The following is an 18831-nucleotide window of genomic DNA, read 5'->3' as shown; positions in this document are numbered from 1 at the left end:
ACCTGGGGAAAGTTTTTTTTTTGTTTGTTTTTGTTTTTGTTTTTTTGAGACAAGATTTCTCTGCATAGCCCTTGCTGTCTTTCTTGGACTCAAACTCAGCGATCCACCTGCCTCTGCCTCAAGTACTGGCATTAAAGGTGTGTCCTACCACTCCCAGCTTAAAACATTTTATTTCTGTGTTTGCCTGTATGTTGTCTGTGTTAACACTTGAGTGCCTGGTGTCTGCGGAGGCCAGGACGACTTTGGAGCCCCTGGAACTAGAGTTATAGAGGGTTGTGAATCCCCACGTGGGAGCTGGGAATTGAACCCAAGTCCTCTGGAAGAGCAGGCAGTGCTCTTAAGTCATCTCTAGCCTCTGTAAATTTGTTTTTACATACATGTTGTTTCTTCTTTGGCCTCCTGTCTCTTTCACCATGTTGTGGGTAACCTCTTGTTCTGAAAGTGGCTGGCCCCTCTCCTCTTGCTTACTCCCCTGTTAGTCTCATCCTGTTATACAGTTTGCACCACAAGCTGAGGCTCAAATGTTTTTCTTTGCCCAAGCTGTTTAACTGGTGCCCAGTGATCTTTCTTTGACCTTGACCCACAGGCATAGAGCAACATTGTGACCCAAGGACACACAGCGCCACAATTTAGATAACTTCACTTAGCTATGGTGTAACTCCCCAAATCAGAAACGGAGCATTTGGCAGTTCGGCCAGCTCCTATAATGCAGAGAAGCTCTACTCTACGGCAGGTACTTTTCCCACTGGTAGACTGCAGCTGACCTAGCATCAAGAGTGCATACAGTTGCTGGCTTAGAAGTTGGATATGAACTGCCCAGGGAGAGTTAACTCTGTCCCCTCAGCACCTTCCACCCTGGCCACTCTGGTATGGATGTGGATTAATTTTGTTTCCCAGAGCACACTTAGCATGTCTGGAGATGGTTTATGTTGCCCCAGGCAGCAGGAAAATGAAAGTGTACCAGAATCCAGTGTATTAGGGTGGGGGTTCTGAACACTAACCTAGTGTGCAGGAGACCCCTCCAGCAGAGTGCTCAGGTCCCTGGTGTCAGTGGCACAGTGGGACACTGACCATGCTCTGGCAGCGCAGACTTGAAAGAGCACCCTGGACAAAGTAAAATCATTGCTTAGCAGCTGATAGGCATTGTGTTCAACCCCTGCATTGCATAAAAATAAAATTTAAAGACAGCATCCAGAAGGAAAGAGGATGGCTCCCTGCCTGCCCCCAGAGGGCAAGTTACGCTGGCAATGTCCAGGCAAATGGAGTTTAGTTAAGAGCAAGGAACCAGTCCGATCATTCCTCGTCCATAAAATGGGAGTACGACAGTACCAACGTGCTAAGAACGAGAAATCATGTACTTGGCCAGTGTCGTTGTTACTACTTTTCAGAGCCCTAGGGCTGGGCCACAGTAAACGGTGGACATTGAGATCCCCCGCTCCCAGCCTGCCCTCACTTCTGCGTCCAGCATCCTCTTGCAGCTCCGGTTGTGGCGAGAGCAAACAAGGCGAATCCCGAGCTGGCTGGGTCACGGCTGCCCAGCGTCAGGCCTTATGAATGACGCCGAACGGCGCCCGGCGACCTCTGACCCGCGGCGCCAGCCGGCCCCTCCCCCTCTGGCAGGTGGACAAGCCGCTGCGCCCGTCCGCCGTGGCGTCAGCCTCCGCTGGCCCGTGGCCGCTGCCGCACTGGGCAGGGGCGGGAGACTGCAGCGCTCACGGTGCCACACGGGCGTGCGCCGGGACCGCCTCCCGCACCTCGCAGCGAGCGCCTGCCGCCCGGCTACCCTCCAGCCGTCGCCCCGCCCGCTGCCCGGGCCGCAGCCTGCGCAGCTGCCCCGCCCTCTCACCCCGAGACTGACACTGACCGGAGCCGCGCGTCTCAGCCAATGGGCAGCCTCGCAGGGCGAGCCCCAAGCCTTGTAGGGCTTCTCGGCCAATCACAGGCGATCGCCCGCCCGACTGTGGCCTCGCGAGCCCGTGAGTGGCTGAGCGCCTGCAACTCGCGTCAAGCACCCGGGAGCCTATGGTAGCGCGGGAAGGTTTCAGCGGGCCAATAGACAGTGGCGTGGGGCTGTCAGTCAGGGAGGCCTGAACCAATGGGCGGCGGGCTGCGGGGGCGTCACGGACAGAGGACTTGGGCTGAGGCTCCCCCGCGGGCGGGCGCAGAGAGACGCGGGAAGCAGGGGCTGGGCGGGGGTCGTGGCGCCGCAGCCAGCGCAGCCAGCCCCAGGGGCCGCCGCCTCCGCTGCCCAGCGCGCTCCGGGGCCGCCGGCCGCCTTAGCACCCGCCGCGCCGCAGCTCCGGGACCGGCCCCGGCCGCGACGCCGCCGCGATGGGCAACGCCGCCGCCGCCAAGAAGGGCAGCGAGCAGGAGAGCGGTGAGTTCCCGGCCGTCACCCTGATCTCCGCTGCGTGCGGCCTGCCCGTGCTCTGCCCATCACTGCATGGCCCCTCCCCCACATGCCCCCCCAATCCTGTCCGCCTGCACCCCTGCCTGATGCCTGTCCACGCTGAGGTCCAAGCACCGCAGACGTACCTTGCCCCCAGTAGGGCCCCCCGTGCCCATGACCAACCATCCCCCACTGCAAAGGCCGTGCCCCCCCACCCAGCTGTCACTGCCAACCATTGCATGTATGACCGCCGGGGCCCCAGATGGGGCCCTGTCACCACCCCACCCCCTCCTCTTCTAGTCCCTTTTCCCAGATTCTAATCCCTCCCCACACTTCGTCACTCACCTTTTCCACACAAGCCCCAATGCCTGACCCTGATCCAGGCTCCTGCCAGTCTCGGGAGTGCTGTGGGGTCCACTCTGCAGGGACCTTGGCCACTTGGTGACCACACCCCTCCCCCTCCAGCCCCCGCCATCTTTCCCCTACCCCTGCCTGTGAGCCTCATAACCACAGTCCCCCACCTCCAAGCCCCCCTGTCCCCATGAGCGTTTCCCAGGGCCACCTCTTGCATTGTTTTCCCCTTCTGTGTCACTTGGCATGGGGGACAAGATCTTTCTGGGTCCCTCTGCCCCTCTCATCCTGTCACTGCCTCCTCCGTAAGCGTCTGGCCCTAGCTGGGGTGGCAGACTGTTTATGAACCTAGAGAGCTGCTTCTGCGCTTCCAGATCCAAGTTCGAGCTGGCCTCGCTCAGAGCCATTGCGTCTGTCCTCTTTCTGGGGTTACGGGTGGGGGAAATCGGCCGAGCACTCTCCCATCTCCTGGCCTGTCCTGAGCTCTGGGTTCCTTGGAAGCCCCCTGCCCCCCAATAAATGGTCGTTTCACAACTGCGGTTCTGTCATTCACCCAGTCCCTGGGGCTGCTTCACTCCTCCTGGTTCAAGGCTGAGAATGAAATGTAGTGTTAGCAGGGGCTCATTCGACTTGAATTGGGATGGTCAGAAGGAGGAACTGCAAGGGTAGGGAAACGCCATCCAGCCATAGGTGACAACTAATGATTTGGTTTGCTGAGGAGAGATGGATTCTGTGCATACCCAGGACTCACCCAAAGGGAGGTGTGTTCCACCCCCCACCCCATCCCGCCCCCATCCCTAAACATGCTGAATTTTTTTTTAACCAGGGAAAGAAACTGTATTTGAAATACTTTCAGAAAGGGCCTTGTGCCCTGTTCCCAATACTTGCGTCTCTTAAAATTGTGTAATCCAAGCTAAAGCTGGACTGCCGCTGAGAACCCCTTCGGTTACCCAGAAATAGTCAGACCTCCCCAAAAGGAAGGCTATGACCAGCTCTGCCCTTCTCAGCATCTGAGTCCCCAGAATGCTACTAAGCCCAAGAACTTTCTGCCCCTCCCCCGCCTTCCAGACAGCACAGGAGCCTTAAGAGGCCTGGCATGTCACCGATGGGCGGGGGACGGAGAGGCAAGTGCTTGTAGTTGAGGGCTTGATGACAGAGGAGCAGGTGGGTAGTACTCAAAAAGGTCTTGGACTTGAGCTTGGAGGGGCCCAGGCGGAAGGGGAGGGCCAGCTCCCTTGGCAAGTGAGGCCCCCCCAGGAGGTAGATGGTCCTGGCAGTAGACTGTATACTGCAGTAGCCCTTTTGAGAGTTGAACATAGTGCTAGAAAAGCTTCAAGCATATCAAACAGATTGAGCAGGAACTAAGAGCCACAGAGGGGAAAGAGCCCAAGAAAAAGATCAGAGTCTCTGAGTTGGCCAGCTGTTTCATTGGGATGAAGTCCAGCCACTGTTTATCGGCATCCGAGAGCTCTAACTTAAATAGTCTCCATAGATACACTTATTCTGATGATTTCTCTCCAGATGACGCAGATGACATCATACAGGCAGGATTCACACCCAGATCTGCCTACCAGCAGATTTCTTGGACCACAGAACATCTCAACTCAGATGTTCTTTTATTTGTTTTGACTTTTTGAGACAGGGTCTCCCTGTATAGTTCCACCTGGCCAGGAACTTGATCTGTAGACCAGGATAGCCTCAAACTCCCAGAGATCTGCTTGTCTCTGCTTCCCAAGTGCTGGGATTAAAGGCATGCGCCGCCATGGTCCAGCCTTCAGCACAGACTTTCTTAAGCTGCCTCCATAGGAGTTAAACCCCAGCCACGCTTTTCTAATTTAAAATGATAAAAAAAAAACTGTGAATAGTAGTGTATATTGGTACTACCAGCCATTCAAGAAGCTGACGCAGAAGGATTGTTTGAGCCCAAGAGTTAAAGGCTAGCTTAGGTGACAGCAAGACCTTGTATCAAGATACAAATAAAACCTGTGTTCATCAAGATGGATCAACAGGTAAAGATTGTTTTGCTGCCAAGCATGCCAGTTTGAATTGTCTGCCTGGAACCCACATGGTGGAAGGAGAACTGGCTCCTACATGTTGTCCTCTGACTTCCACAAGGATGCGTGTACATACACAATAAATGTGGAAAATTAAAAATAATAAGACAGGCATAGCGACTCCCGCCTGGAACAAGCAAGCGAGGGACTGTGAGTCAGAAAGGACCTGAGTTTGAGGTCAGCCTGGGCTACAAAGGAGACATGGCCTTTAAAAAAAAAAAAAAGTAAAGACTGTACTCATTTTTGCTCATAGGTTCTAAGCTATAGCAGTCTGAGATTGCCTTTTATAGTCTCTGATGTACATTAAAATACAATGTAACTGCCCGGCGGTGGGGGACCCAGGCTTTTAACCCCAGCCCTTGGGAGGCAGAAGCAGGTGTAAGCTGGAGGCCAGCCTGGTCTACAAGAGCTAGTTCCAGGACAGGCACCAAAGCTACACAGAGAAACCCTGTCTCAAAACAAACAACAACAACAAACCAATGTAACAATACGGAAGTGGGTACAGGCTTATTGACCTAGCTTCTTGGGAGGCCAAAGCAAGAGAATCTTAAATTCTAAGATAGTCTGGGCAACTTAATGAGAAGCTATCTTAGTAAAAGTAATAATAAATACTTAATAAAAGTAGGTAAGAGCTGGAGACACAGCTCAGTGGTACATTGCCTGCAGAGAATGTTCAAGACCCTAGGTTCAACCCTCAGTACCACTAGGGTTTTGTGCTCTGCTCCTGAGACCTAGTCAGACTTCAGAGGCATCCTTCCACCCCTAGAGAGAATGGGGTGAGAAAGGGAGTCCCTTTGCCTGGGGTCTCCTCTCATGTAAGCAGGACTGGGGCAGTAGCCACACCAGCCTGCAGGGGGCACCTGCATTTCATCTGCCACATACCTACCCCTCTGGGGTTGGGAATATACCCAAGCTGTCCTAGGCCCCAAGCAGGTATCTTACAACCCACTGCACTGCCATGGTTTTGCCCAGGCGGGGCAAAGCTTGCTGTCTCCTTGACCAAGAGGGCAAGGGTCTAGAAGCAACCCAGGATGGAATAAGATAAGGGGAGTCTGCACCCTAAAATGCCACAGATGTTGATGGGCCAGAAGCCTAGAGGACGGAGGGGAAAGGTCAGGTTCCAGGAAGCTGCCAGTGCGAATAGCCAAGTGGGGCTCAGGTCTCAGCTAGTACACACCTCAGAGAGCTGATCCACAGGGAACCCCGAAGAAGTCCACGTGACAAGTCGGTCCAGTCACTGAGGAAAGATGTCCTCAGGACATTCCTGAATAGAAAGATTTGTCTTCTCACATCCTATAGAGGTTCAACGGTCAAACCCTTGTTACCATTGGCAGTTGTATGGGTGCCCAAGAGGGTCTTCCCAGACAGCTTTGCCTTTTGCCCAGTCAGGCCAACAGAAGTTTGAAGGATTCTATCTGCCCTCCCCTTGCACCGACTAGTCTACAGGTTGAGTTTCTTACCCTATTCCCACCCTACAACTCCCTGGCTCCCTCTACAGGCAGGGCCCTGAGGACTGGCAGCTAAACTGGTGCAGCAGATCTTATGAGGCTTCCCAGCCACCGTAGTGTGCTAGTGCCCTGAGAAAGACTGAGTGATGGCTTCCAGCTCCAACGATGGTGAGGCTGAGCCCTGTTGCTATAGCAACTTCCTAGGCACTGTCTGCCCCTTAAGTCAGGGAGGGGCTGTGATAGAGGTTTAGGGGAGCAGGTAGAGAGAAAGAATCTGAAGACTCCGTGGGTATCCCTGGAAACCCCTCCTCTCTTAACATCCTGGACTAGGGGGCCTGAGAAAGAAGAGCAGAGGGGATGAATGGCCCATTTCAGACCAAAGCAGATGGTCTGTCCTGAGTGGAGCTCCAGCTCAGACGGGGCATGGAGTCATCCCACCTAGTCTTGGGATTCAGCCCAGAATGAGGATTGGTCCACCTTAGACCTGGGTATAGTCCAGCTTGGTACCCTGAACCCTGCCAGACAGGGCCCTCCTCAAACTGGGGGTACAGTGTAGTGTACTCTGGCCTGCTGCTGTGTCCCTCGTGCTTGAATCCAAGGTGATTTCTGCGTCTTGCTGTAGCACTGACTTTGCTAGAGGTATCTGGAGTTTTCTCAGTACATCAGATCCAAAGAATAGAGGCCAATGACACCCTTCCCTTCCAAGTGGGAGAAGGCTGAGAGCAGCTGGGCTAGCCTCCTTGTCCACTTCCTGTTCAGCAGGGTCCATGGGTGCCTGGCAGCCCCAGGAAGGCCACTGTAGAGCTCTCAGCTTTGGGAGCCAGGAAAGAAGGAAGATGATGATTAACGCTACCTTCCCCTCCCCCACCCAAGTTTAGCCATTCATTTCCGGTTTGGACTTTTCATGACTGAGAACAGAGCCAAGCACAGGGCACGGTTTGACAGAGGCCAAGGACATCCCAGGACACTGTTCCCCTCTCGCCCCTGCAAAGGAACAAGACAGAGACCCAGATGTATCCATTTCTCTCAGGGGTAGCAGGATTTGGGGGCTTCTTACTAAGAGGAGACTCAGACACGATAGGTGGCTTTTGCCACTGTTTCCCACCCAGGCCTTCCTCTCCGCTGTTCTTGCAGCTAATTAACAAGCTCTGGGGCTTCTTTAACCTCTGGAGAGCTGGTGCCTGGTGCCTGGGCTGGGGCCTTAACTCCTTCACCTCTGCCCGTGGGCAGCACTCCAGGCCATGGACTTCGTGCAGACTACACCACTGGGGGAGACATCCTGGGAGCCATGGGCATCCCTGGAAGGGCAGGCCAGCCAGAGGGACACCCTCTAGAGAATCTTCCCACCTCCCGCTGCCAAGGAGAGCCTCTGCAGACCTTGGCCAGCCTGGAGCAGGTGCCTTTAAATGCTTCCGTGGCAACCAACTCCTTTCCCAACCCCCAGACCTTACCAAGACACACTGGTTACTCCAGCCAAGAAGAGATTGCAGATAGAACCCAGGGCCACCTGGGATGGATGTGGGGTCTGGAAGTAGTGAGCAGGAGGACGATGTCACCTTCCAGCTGTGGTTGCAGCTGTTCCTCTGGGCCCACCTGGCTGTCCGTTTCCTGGGTTATCTGCGCTGCACTTTCTGGGGACTAAAACCCCAGTCAGCACCCTGAATCCTGGCTGGGAGCTGAGAGGCCCCAGATTTGCCCATGCTCCCTAACCCCCATGCTGGTTAGGGGCAGGCAGCAGGTAAGTGGGCTCCGTCGGGGGCTACACATAGTTCCTGCTGTGTGTGTGCAGCACCATCGCCTTCGCTTTCTTTGTTTACTTCTCCAGAGGCCTGCCTTGTGTGAGAGCTTGCTGTCTCAGCTTCCTAGTTCGGGGACTGCAGCTGAGGTTTTTCTTTTATGTTGTCCTGCTTGGGATGGAACCCAGGCCTTGTGCATGCTGGGAAGTGCGCTGCTGCCGAGGTACAGCGCCAGTCTCTTCCCTCAGCACAGGTTCTTGCTATACATTCTAGGCTGGCTTTGAACTCAGAATCCTGCCTCAGCTCCCAAAGTCTTGATCTTGTAAGCCTATGCCTTTACTCTAAGCCTGCTCCTCTTGGTACTGTCCTCCCTGCTCCCTGACCTATCCCAGTACTAGGGAACCTGAGCCAGGAGAACTGCTCTGAGTTCAAGGCCATCCTGAGCTACGTAGTGTCCTGTCATCCTGTTCTACAGTGTAAGGTCTTGTCTCAAAAAAATCAAGAGAGGGGCTGGCTGTGGTGACCTGTGCCTTTAATCCTAGCACTCAGGAGACAGAGATGGGGGCAGAGGTGGATCTCTGTGAGTTTGAGGCTAATCTGGTCTACATAGTGAGTTCTAAGACAGCCAGGACTATAGAGAGAGATCCTGTCTCAAAGGGAAAAACAAGAAAGTATTAGCCATAGTTCTCTGAAGGAACAGAACTGGCAGAATGCATATTTATATATGGGATTTATTTACTAGAGTGGCTCGCAGGCTGTGGTTTGGGTAGTTGTTCAAGCCTAAGACTGGATGTCTCAGCAGCCCCAATAGTGCTGGAGTTCTGGAAGATTCCTGGGCAACTGCTGCCTTTCAGTCTGCAATCAAATACTGAAGAAGTAGGTTCTGATACCAGCAAAGGAACGAACGCCTCGGCAGCAGGACAGGTGGCCTTGCCAGTGCGAGAGGACAAGCAGGCCACAGCAACATGTTCTCCTCATGTCCTTCTCATGTCCTTTGTGGGGGCTTACGGTGGGTCCTCCCACCTCGCATGGTCTAATAAAGAAACCCCTCACAGGTGTGTCCAGCTGCTGGGGTTTTAGTTGAGTTGCCTACTAAGGTTAGTATCACAGCTATCAGCTGTCACAACTGGCATTTCTGTACCATACACCTGGCTTTTCTGACTCCACCCCACCACCCTCCAAGATCATCAGTGCTTTATCCCCATTTGTTCATGTGGAAAATTGAGACCCAGAAAGATTAGATGAGTTGTCTAGAGATGCATAGCCCATCATGATCCAGACCGACTCTGAGCTCCTGTCCTGAAGTTGTCCCCTAGCTGCCTCTCAGGGGCTGTGCACAGCAGTGAACTGTCGTGAGGCCTCGTTTTCCTGAGCTGTTAACTGAGTAAAACAGATAGATGTAAGGAAGGTTGTCAGGTAGATCAAATAAGAGTGTGGATGAAGTGGGTGTCCAGCCAGTTACCAGGGACAGCTTCTACATTAGGAGATGAGATGCTGGCCTCAGGATGCTGCAGGCGCCAGGGAGGAGTGTGCCTGAAGGGAGGCAGCCCCTCAGCAGAAGCAGGCACAGAGCCAACGGGGGCCAAGGTGACAGCTGAGCCCCCCAAGGGCGCCTGCTACACTACCCCTACAGGCCTCCACCAGAGCCTGGCCTCAACAGACGAGCAGCCAGATCAGAGGCTATAAATACCTCAGCTGGCACAGTCCTGGCCAAGGAATGTCTGTCAGTGCTAGGGAGTGTGGGGTGGGCTGGCCTATGTGCCTCTTGGTCCTATGCACCCCTGGGTCTCTGTGAGCCCTGTTTAGGAGTTACCAGAATCTGGGACCCACCTCTGTAATTAAAACGGTACTCAGGCCCCAGTCCAATCATGATTCCCCAGGTTGCCTCTAGGATCCCCCAAAGACACTGGTAAAATATCAGACTCTGACTTGAAACAGCGGCACCCCACTTTCCACCAGAGTGGAAAATCTTGATGTGCCTTGAAGCAGGGACTCTTCCCCCTAACCTTCTCTCTCTCCCCGCAGTGAAAGAGTTCCTAGCCAAGGCCAAGGAAGACTTCCTGAAAAAATGGGAGAGCCCTTCTCAGGTACGCACCTCAGACCGAGCAGTTCCCACGGTGACCCTGCTTCTCATCACCAGGCCCCCACCCCATTTGTACCCTTGCACCTGGCAGCCCCTGCTCACCAATGCAGCTGCCAGCAACTCCTGGGCCCCAGGCCAAGGCCGGATCTGGCCCCTGCCACCCTGCCTGGAAGAATGTCCCCTGGGTCGTCTCCACCCATTCCCCAGGGCCCCCTCTGCCGGTGGCATAGGGGACTCCCCAGCCCAGAAGTATGCAGAGAGGCACCCCTGAGCCCTCCCTTCCCTGTCCACAGAATACAGCCCAGTTGGACCAGTTTGATAGAATCAAGACCCTTGGCACCGGCTCCTTCGGGCGAGTGATGCTTGTGAAGCACAAGGAGACCGGGAACCACTACGCCATGAAGATCTTGGACAAACAGAAGGTAAGGACCAAACACTGCTGAGCTCAGGAGAGGGAAGTGGTTGTGTATGTGCGTCTTGTCTTAGGCTTTGTAAGTATTCCACTTGTGGGTTTCTTGTTTGTTTTTTCTGGCTTTTCGAGATAGGGTTTCTCTGTGTACCAGCCCTGACTGTCCTGGAACTCGCTTTGTAGACCAGGCTGTCCTCGAACTCACAAAGATCTCCACTGGTGGTTTCATGTCCACTGTTAGGGTGCAGCTCAGAGGCAGAGCACTGGACCAACATCCTCAAGGCCCTAGATTCCATCCTCACCTTTGCAAAAGATGAAATAAGCGGGAAAGGATGTGAGGGTCACAGTGTTGCTGCACACACAGGCCAGAACTCTGCGAACTTTGCTATCTGTACTCAGTAGTGTCTTTGAACCTGTCCCCGTATGTCCCCTTGTCCTCCACAGTCTGTTAGCCCCGAGGGTGATAAGGGCATGTGCCACCCCCACAAGAACACACAGGTGTTCAGAGAAAGTAAGGTTTACACGGTTCCTTGTTTTTTTTTCTAGACAGGGTTTCTCTGTGGTTTTGGAGCCTGTCCTGGAACTAGCTCTGTAGACCAGGCTGGTCTCGAACTCTGAGAGATCCGCCTGCCTCTGCCTCCCAAGTGCTGGGATTAAAGGCGTGCGCCACCACCCCGGCTTCCTTGTTTTGTTTTGTTTTTCAAGATAGGGTTTCTCTACGTAGCACTTTGTAGACCAGGGGTTGGCCTTGAACTGGCAGAGATTTACCTGCTTCTGCCTCCTCAGTGCTGGAATTAAAGGTGTGTGTTTTCAAAGAACAGAAGTTCTTTGAAAAATGTATTAGTGTGTGTGTGTGTATGTGCGTGTGTGTGTGTGTGTGTATGTGCGTGTGTGTGCGCGTGCGTGTGCATGTGCGTATGTGGCTTGTTGACCAGCTGTTTCAAAACAGTGCGGCAGAGGATGGGAGTGGAGAGATGGCTCAGTGAGTTAAAGGCGCTTGCTTGCCCACCAAGTATGATAACCTTAGTTCAGTCCCCAGAACCCACATGGTGGAAGAAGAGAACCACTCCCACAAGTTGTCCTTTGGCCAAGATCAAGTGCCCTCTGACCTCTCCAAGTGTGTCATGGCATAAGCACGCACCCCCCCCACACACACACACATACAGAAAATGAATTTAAAGAAAGAAACGTACAAGTTGGAAGGCTGAAAAGATAGCCTTGGTGGACTAGTCACCTCGCAGGCAAGCATGGGGATCTGAGTTCAGTCCCCAGGGTGCACACAAAGCCCAGCACAGCAGCACTGTTCGTGTCAGGATTCCTGCTGTGAGCTAGGGCTGAGAGCTCCTGGGAGGGAGCTCACAGAGTCCAGCCTGTCCTGTGTAGCAGCAGACAGGAGCCTACCATTAAACAAGTTGGGAGGCGAGGACCTATACCCAGTTATTCTCTGATCGTCACACCTGCCATGGTACACACACCTGGACGCACACAAACACGCAGAATAGTTTTGTTTTATGAGATCTGGTTTCTCTGTGTAGCTCTGGCTGTCCTTGAACTCAGAGATCCACCTGCCTCTCTCTGCCTCTCTGATTGAGGAAGCTCACCATGGTCATCCTCAACATGTGTGTGCACAGATGAGTGCATACACAGACCCACACGGAATTTTATTTTAAAGCTGTGTGTGAGGGGACATCCCAGCACTGAGGAGGGAGTAGGTGGATGAGGAAGTCGAGGTCATCTTCACAGCAAATCCTTTGCCATCCTGGCTGTGTGATACCCTGCCTTAAAATAACAACAACAACAACAAAAACAAAAACAAAAAACTTTGTTTGGAAATGGAGTCTCGCTTTTGGCCACTAAGCTACCTCTCCAGACCCATGAAGATCTCTGATCCTGTTTGATGATGACACCGAGACACAGCACGGGTTACAGGATTTCTTCATTGGACTTTATTTCTGTTTGTGTGTGGTCCTGGGTCTTTCACATTCTAGGGAGTTGTTCTGCCACTGAGCTGCCCCTGAACCCTAACAGAGGGATTTTGACATTTTCTTGCTAGCCCATCAAAAGCATACAAAGAAACAGGTGATTTTTTTTTTTTGTTTGTTCTTTGCAGCTCCTGGGGCTAGAACTCAAGACCCACATCTGTTAATCTACCACTGGGCTACATATCCATCCCTGGAATTTGTTTTAACCATGTTTGCATTAATACAGTGGATCTGTCATAGTCATTTCTATGCTACCATTGTACGTAAAGCTGACTGGTTGGTTGGTTTTAAGACACAGTCATCTATCCAAGCCCAGCTTCACATTCTTTTTGTTTGTTTTTGTTTTTGAAGCCTGTCTTGGAACTCACTCTGTAGACCAGGCTGACCTCAAACTCAGAGATCCGCTTCCCTCTGCCTTCAAAGTGCTGGGATTAAAGGCATGCACCACTACCACCTAGCCTTGCTTAAAATTCTGTGTAGCCAAGGCTAGCCCTGAGCTCCTGCTTGCTCTGTCTCCTCAGTGCTGGGATGTTTAGACTGCATGCTCTGCCACACTGGGCTCAGTTGCTGCTGCTCCTTTTGGTGTTGTTACATTTTTTTTATTGGGGGCTGGGAGATGAGAGCCCAGCAACACTGTAGAGGACAGAGGACAGCAGGAGTCGTACTCTCTTTTTGCCATGTGGGTTCTAGGGATTGAACTCAGCTCACCAGATTTGGATCAAATTTGACAGTCTTGTTTTTGAGGCAAGGTCTCCTACCCTTGCAGGCAGCCTTCTCTGGTCCCCCCCCACACACACACACACTTTCCAGACTTTTCCAGGTGTCTGATAGGGGCCTTTGTAAGCCCCAGGCTCCCTCCCCCAAAGTTTTTCTGGTTTTGGGGGCTCCTACACATGCTTTCTGCCCTAATTGTGTGCCACGTAAGGGCTCTCAGCTCTTAGCAGACAGCCAGGGCCGTGGATATCTGGCTAAAGAAATAGCCCCCACTCCCATCTTCCTGATCCTGACCAAGCCTAGGGAATGAGGCCCCTCCCACACCTCTTTTCTGCCTCAGGTGGTGAAGCTGAAGCAGATTGAGCACACTCTAAATGAGAAACGCATCCTGCAGGCTGTCAACTTCCCGTTCCTGGTCAGACTTGAATTCTCCTTCAAGGTAAGGACCACAGCCAGGGCTTCAGGAGGGTGGAGGGTGGCTCCAGGCCCATGCTGAGCATGGCCTCCTGATCCTCTGGGCTGGGGCCACCCACTTTGGAGGAAGAATGCCAGAAACGGGTGGACTGGGGCCCTGGGCCCCTCCAGTTGAGCTCTTCAGCTAGTCAGCTGCTAGCTCAGTAACTTCGGGCGTTACCCAGCCTGAGTGACCTCCAGAGTCACCACCCTGACTCATTCCATGAACCCCAACTGCCACTCGGCAACCAGGGAGCTGCGCCTCCCTGTGCCCTGCAGGAGAGGCACTGACCACACTGGGCCTTGCTCTTCTCATCTGTGAAATGGGACTCAGCACAGCCCTCCTATTGTGAGGTTGTAAGAGTAAGGAGTTCTCGCAGGTGCATAAGAGCCTGTGGGAATGCCTCTCAGACAGTCACCAGAGCCTGTCCCCACAGAGCCCGTCCCCACAGAGCCTGTCCCCACCAGAGTCCATCCCAGAAGTTCCCCATGCAGAAGCTGTACAGAAGTTCATAGTTTTTTAAAATTTTTTTTTTCAGGGCAGAATTCCTCTGTGTAGCCCTGGCTGTCCTGAAACTTGATCTGTAGACCAGGCTGGCCTCAAACTCAGAGATCTGCCTGTCTCTGCCTCCCAAGTGCTGGGATCAAAGGAATGAGTCACCATGCCTGGCATAGTTTTTGTTTTTTGAAACAGGGTCTCACTATGTAGCCCAAGCTGTCCCAGAATTCACCATCCCTCCTGCCTGAGCTTCTGAGAGCTGGAATCATAGGTGTACAACATGGCTCCTTATCAATTTTGTTTTGTTTCTTGCGGTGTTAGAAATGGAACTCGGCGCTGTGTGTGTGGGAGACAAGTGCTCCACAGTTGAGCCGCGTCCCCAGTCCCAATAATAACCTTCTGTTCTTTTGGTGGTGAGCGTGGAAAGGCAGAGCTACCTCTCCGGCAACCTGTCAGACTTTTTTTCTTAGCAGGGCTTATGTTTTCTTCTTACTCTCCAGCCCAGGCTGATCTCAGAGTCTTTGTCCACCCCAGCAGCTGAGACTCCAGCTGTGTACCACCCTGCCCCACATGGTTTTGTTCTGGGTCCTGCAAATTCTGTGGCCTGTCTTACCTGTTTGGCAGATGATGGAACTGAGGTTGAAACAGTAGCCATTGCAGAACTACAGCTAGCCAGGGCCCAAGTCCTCTCCTTCTCCCCTGTGAGAACAGAGCAGCAGCTGCCTCTTCCTGCTCCCAGAGAAAATGCAGCTCCTGGTGCTTGAAGCATGGGCCATTGGGAAGATAGTTGTCACTGAGGGCTTGTGCTTGCTCCTCCAGGCCACTGTGGTCTTCAGCTGGGGCCCAGTGCCTGGAGACAGGGCCTTGACTCGCTTTGCCTCCCACAGGACAACTCAAATTTATACATGGTCATGGAGTATGTACCTGGTGGGGAGATGTTCTCCCACTTACGACGGATCGGAAGGTTCAGGTAAGCAGGCCCCACCCCTGCTACCCAGGGGCCACTATCCAGGGACATAGAAGAGTCCAGTCTGCTTAGAAATGGAAAGTGATATTTCTGGGTTCTGGTGGGATTTTGTTTTGATTTGTTTGTGTGTGTTTTTTATTGATAGGGTCTTGGTGTGTGTGTGTGTGTGTGTGTGTGTGTGTTATTTATTGATGGGGTCTTGGTGTGTGTGTGTTTGTTTGTTTATTGATGGGGTCTTGATATAGAGCCAGAGCTGGTCTTTGGCTCAAGATCCTCTTGGTCTTGCCTCCTGAGTGCTGATGTGACAGGCGGCTGTCACCACACTCAGCCCCTGTGACATTTTGTTCCTGTTATGCTAAGCAATTTGTGATGTTTCAGCCAGCCAAGCTGAGTGACTAGGACAGAAACGGAAGAGAGAGATCGACCGATCATACTATGTAGTCCAGGCTAACCTTCAAATCCTAGGCTGACTCTCTTCTTCTCTCTCAGCTTCCTGGAACCACAGAAACTCACCATTGCACCTAGCAAGATTTTTTTAAATTAGTGGATTTTTTTTTTTTTTTTTTTTTTGGTTTTTCGAAACAGGGTTTCTCTGTGGCTTTGGAGCCTGTCCTGGCACTAGCTCTATAGACCAGGCTGGTCTCGAACTCAGAGAGATCCGCCTGCCTCTGCCTCCCGAGTGCTGGGATTAAAGGTGTGCGCCACCATCGCCCGGCTTAAATTAGTGGATAATTTTATGTAGTTTTAAATTTTATACTATTTGTCACTTAACAAGTAGATATAAATATATCTTGTATACACTAAAATCCAAACATCTTGTCAAGTGTCAATGGTGCACACCTCTAGTCCCAGCACTGAGGATATCGAGGCAGGAGGATCAGGAGTTCGAGGCTAGCCTAGGCTGCATAAAAAGCCCCTTTCTCAAACACAAGCAACCGCTTTCAAAACCAAATCAGAAAGCAAAGTCTCCGTGAGCTACTGTGAGGGTTGCCTTAGTCAGGAGCGCACGACCTTCCCTTTCATTTCTGTCATCTTTCCAATGCTGGCCAGGCCCTGAGCATGGTTTTCTGGTCCCTTGCGCTCCCTTTTCTCTAAAGCTCTCCCCCCTTCCGTGTGGCTGCCTCCTGCCCTGTGGCTGCCCTCCTTGCTGGTACTTTCTCCCTGGAGGCTCTCTAAAAGTTGTCCTCGTTTTGTGAGCTTCAGCTTCACTTGACCTGTAGCCCTTGGTGGTTGACCCTATGGGGTGTTTGGGGGTTATTTTTGTTTGGTTTTGAGACAGGGTCTCTTTATGTAACTTTGGCTAACCTCGAACTTACCTGTAGACCAGAGCGACCTAAAGCTTACAGGTCTCTGGAACATTGGCGTTCAAGGTGTACGCCATCGTGCCTGGCAAGGTGGCCTTTGTTTTGACACTTGTCTGGACCCTGGTGACTTTCTTCCAAAACTCTGATTATCAGACAAAAACCCCTTAAACTGCTTCCTTGGGTAAGGTGACTCCTCACCTAGGTGCTTGTCCCCTCTAAGCCTTCCAGCTCGAGTTTCTTTTAGCTGACTTTGGTATAGAATTGTACAGCTGAGACTCTGGGGAGGTGGAAAGCTTCATTTTTTGTTGTTGTTGTTTGTTTTGTTTTTAACACAGGGTCTCACTAAGTAGTCTGGGCCGGCCTGGAACGCATAATGTAGTCCAGACTGGCCTCAAACATAGGTCAGTCCTTCTGCCTCTGCCTCCCAGTGCCCTGATGACAGATATGTGCCACCACGTCAGGCTCCCCAGTTTTTGCACTACTGGTTGGGTCTGTGTTACCCAGGTTGTCTTGGAATCCTGGGGTCATGTAATCCCTCTACCTCAGCCCCCCACATAGCTGGAACTACTAGAGCACGGCATCATGCCCAGCCTTGAATCTACATTTTGATTAGCTAGACACGGGATGTCTTACTCTGTGGGCACATAGACCCACTTGCAGGACCGCTCGGATGTGGTCATGCTCACCCACACATCCCCTCCTGGCTTGTCCCCACCAGCGAGCCCCACGCCCGTTTCTACGCGGCGCAGATCGTCCTGACCTTTGAGTATCTGCACTCCCTGGACCTCATCTACCGGGACCTGAAGCCCGAGAACCTTCTCATCGACCAGCAGGGCTATATTCAGGTGCCCATGGCCGGGGGAGGGCGCTCCCGGGCACATGGAAGCCTGCAGCCCTTCTTCCTACCTACTACTGCCTATTCTTGTGCCTACAGGTGACAGACTTCGGTTTTGCCAAGCGTGTGAAAGGCCGTACTTGGACCTTGTGTGGGACCCCTGAGTACTTGGCCCCTGAGATTATCCTAAGCAAAGTAGGCACCTCACCAGCCTGCCCCACCCCTGAGGCCTGCTCCACCTCACTAGCCCGCCCTGCCCCTGAGGAATCATCTCCTCTTCACCTTCTTGCTTCATCGAATGGCCCCCCATCTTGCTCTAGGGCTACAACAAGGCTGTGGACTGGTGGGCTCTCGGGGTCCTCATCTACGAGATGGCTGCTGGTTACCCGCCCTTCTTCGCTGACCAGCCTATCCAGATCTACGAGAAAATCGTCTCTGGGAAGGTGAGGCCAGGATATGGAGCTCATCCCTGGAAGGAACCGAAACCGCCTTCCACATTTCCCCCACCAACCCGTCACCCTAACACCCAGGAGCCTGAGGCAGGAGCATCTGAGGCCAGCCTGGGCCACATAGAAATTTCCAAGAGAGCCTGGGCTAACTAGTGAAACAAAAAAAATCAAGGAAGAGGGGTATGACTCAGTAGTAGAGCAGTGGCCTAGCATGGATACCCCAGCAACACAGACACACACACACAGCTGTGCCCCTGGTCTGCCCGCCGTGGAACACCACTGTTGACATAATGTGGAAACTCCTTAAGTGAGGAGTGGCGCTGTCTGTCTGTCTGTCTGTCTCTGTCTCTCTCTCTCTTTCTCTCTCTCTCTCTTACCAATGCTTTGGAGCATCTATCTCACAACTGACAGAACTGAGGAAGCCTGAGCCACACCAGAACCCTAGATACAGAAAGTGCTGCCCTGACAGACCAGAATAAACGTGTTCCCGTATGTCTGCCCCAGCCATACCAGCAAACCTCATGCTGCTGTAGCTATATACTCTCTCCTCCTTAGTCACCCTGGCATGGTGGCACAGCACTCTTTAGTGGTAGTCCAGACCAGTTGGGTTACAGAGACAACCGCAGCAGTGTTCCTTTCAGGAGGACTGTTCGTGTCCTCAGCATTCATTAGCTCTGGGTCACTCTTCAGCCATATCCTGAAGAAAGGGCACCCCTGTAGGAGAGGTGAGGAAACTGAGGTACAGAAAGGGAGTGTGACGGGTCTGAGTTTGCACCATGAGAAGTAAGTGGAAGCCTCAGTGAGAATCCCAGCCCTGTGTTCAGCAGCCCCACCTCGCAAGGGAGCCTGGCTGTCACCCCACTCTCTTCAGCCGCTGGTTGGCTCCAAGTCTCCATATGCTCAGACAGTTGTGGGCACAGCCCGGCTCCAGGTCCCAGCCCTGCCACAGCTACTAGGTGAAGTGGAGACAAACCGACTTTGATTCTCTAAGCCTCATTTACCCATCAGCCATCTGACCTCTGGGAACTACCTGTGAGTGAAATATGAGCACCTCCCATCAGAGAGGAAAAGCAGCAGACAGCCAGGGGGCGTGGCAGCATGAGCTTTGCTTCTTTTTCTGTCTTTTTTTTTTTTTTTTTTTTTTTGACACAGGGTCTC

At 52.7% G+C, this 18831-nt stretch overlaps 1 protein-coding gene across 1 annotated transcript in view; it reads left to right on the top strand.

The window, feature by feature from the left end:
• Positions 1-2137: 2137 nt before the first annotated feature.
• Prkaca (protein kinase cAMP-activated catalytic subunit alpha) overlaps positions 2138-18831 on the top strand; it is a 21072-nt gene continuing 4378 nt past the window's right edge. Inside the window, exons 1-8 of the mRNA XM_050120720.1 lie at positions 2138-2377; positions 10004-10065; positions 10355-10483; positions 13507-13605; positions 15006-15088; positions 17108-17234; positions 17324-17419; positions 17545-17667. Of these exons, the coding sequence (XP_049976677.1) occupies positions 2332-2377; positions 10004-10065; positions 10355-10483; positions 13507-13605; positions 15006-15088; positions 17108-17234; positions 17324-17419; positions 17545-17667 (765 nt within the window). The 5' untranslated portion in view covers positions 2138-2331. The remainder of the gene's footprint in view (positions 2378-10003; positions 10066-10354; positions 10484-13506; positions 13606-15005; positions 15089-17107; positions 17235-17323; positions 17420-17544; positions 17668-18831) is intronic.

The sequence above is a fragment of the Alexandromys fortis genome, unplaced genomic scaffold (genome assembly GCF_014885135.2).
Source record: "Alexandromys fortis isolate MF-2015 unplaced genomic scaffold, M_Fortis_MF-2015_v1.1 scaffold_186, whole genome shotgun sequence".
Taxonomy (NCBI): Eukaryota; Metazoa; Chordata; class Mammalia; order Rodentia; family Cricetidae; genus Alexandromys; species Alexandromys fortis.
Note: the sequence above shows the minus strand (reverse complement) of the source record. Positions and strands in the feature narration are given on the sequence as shown.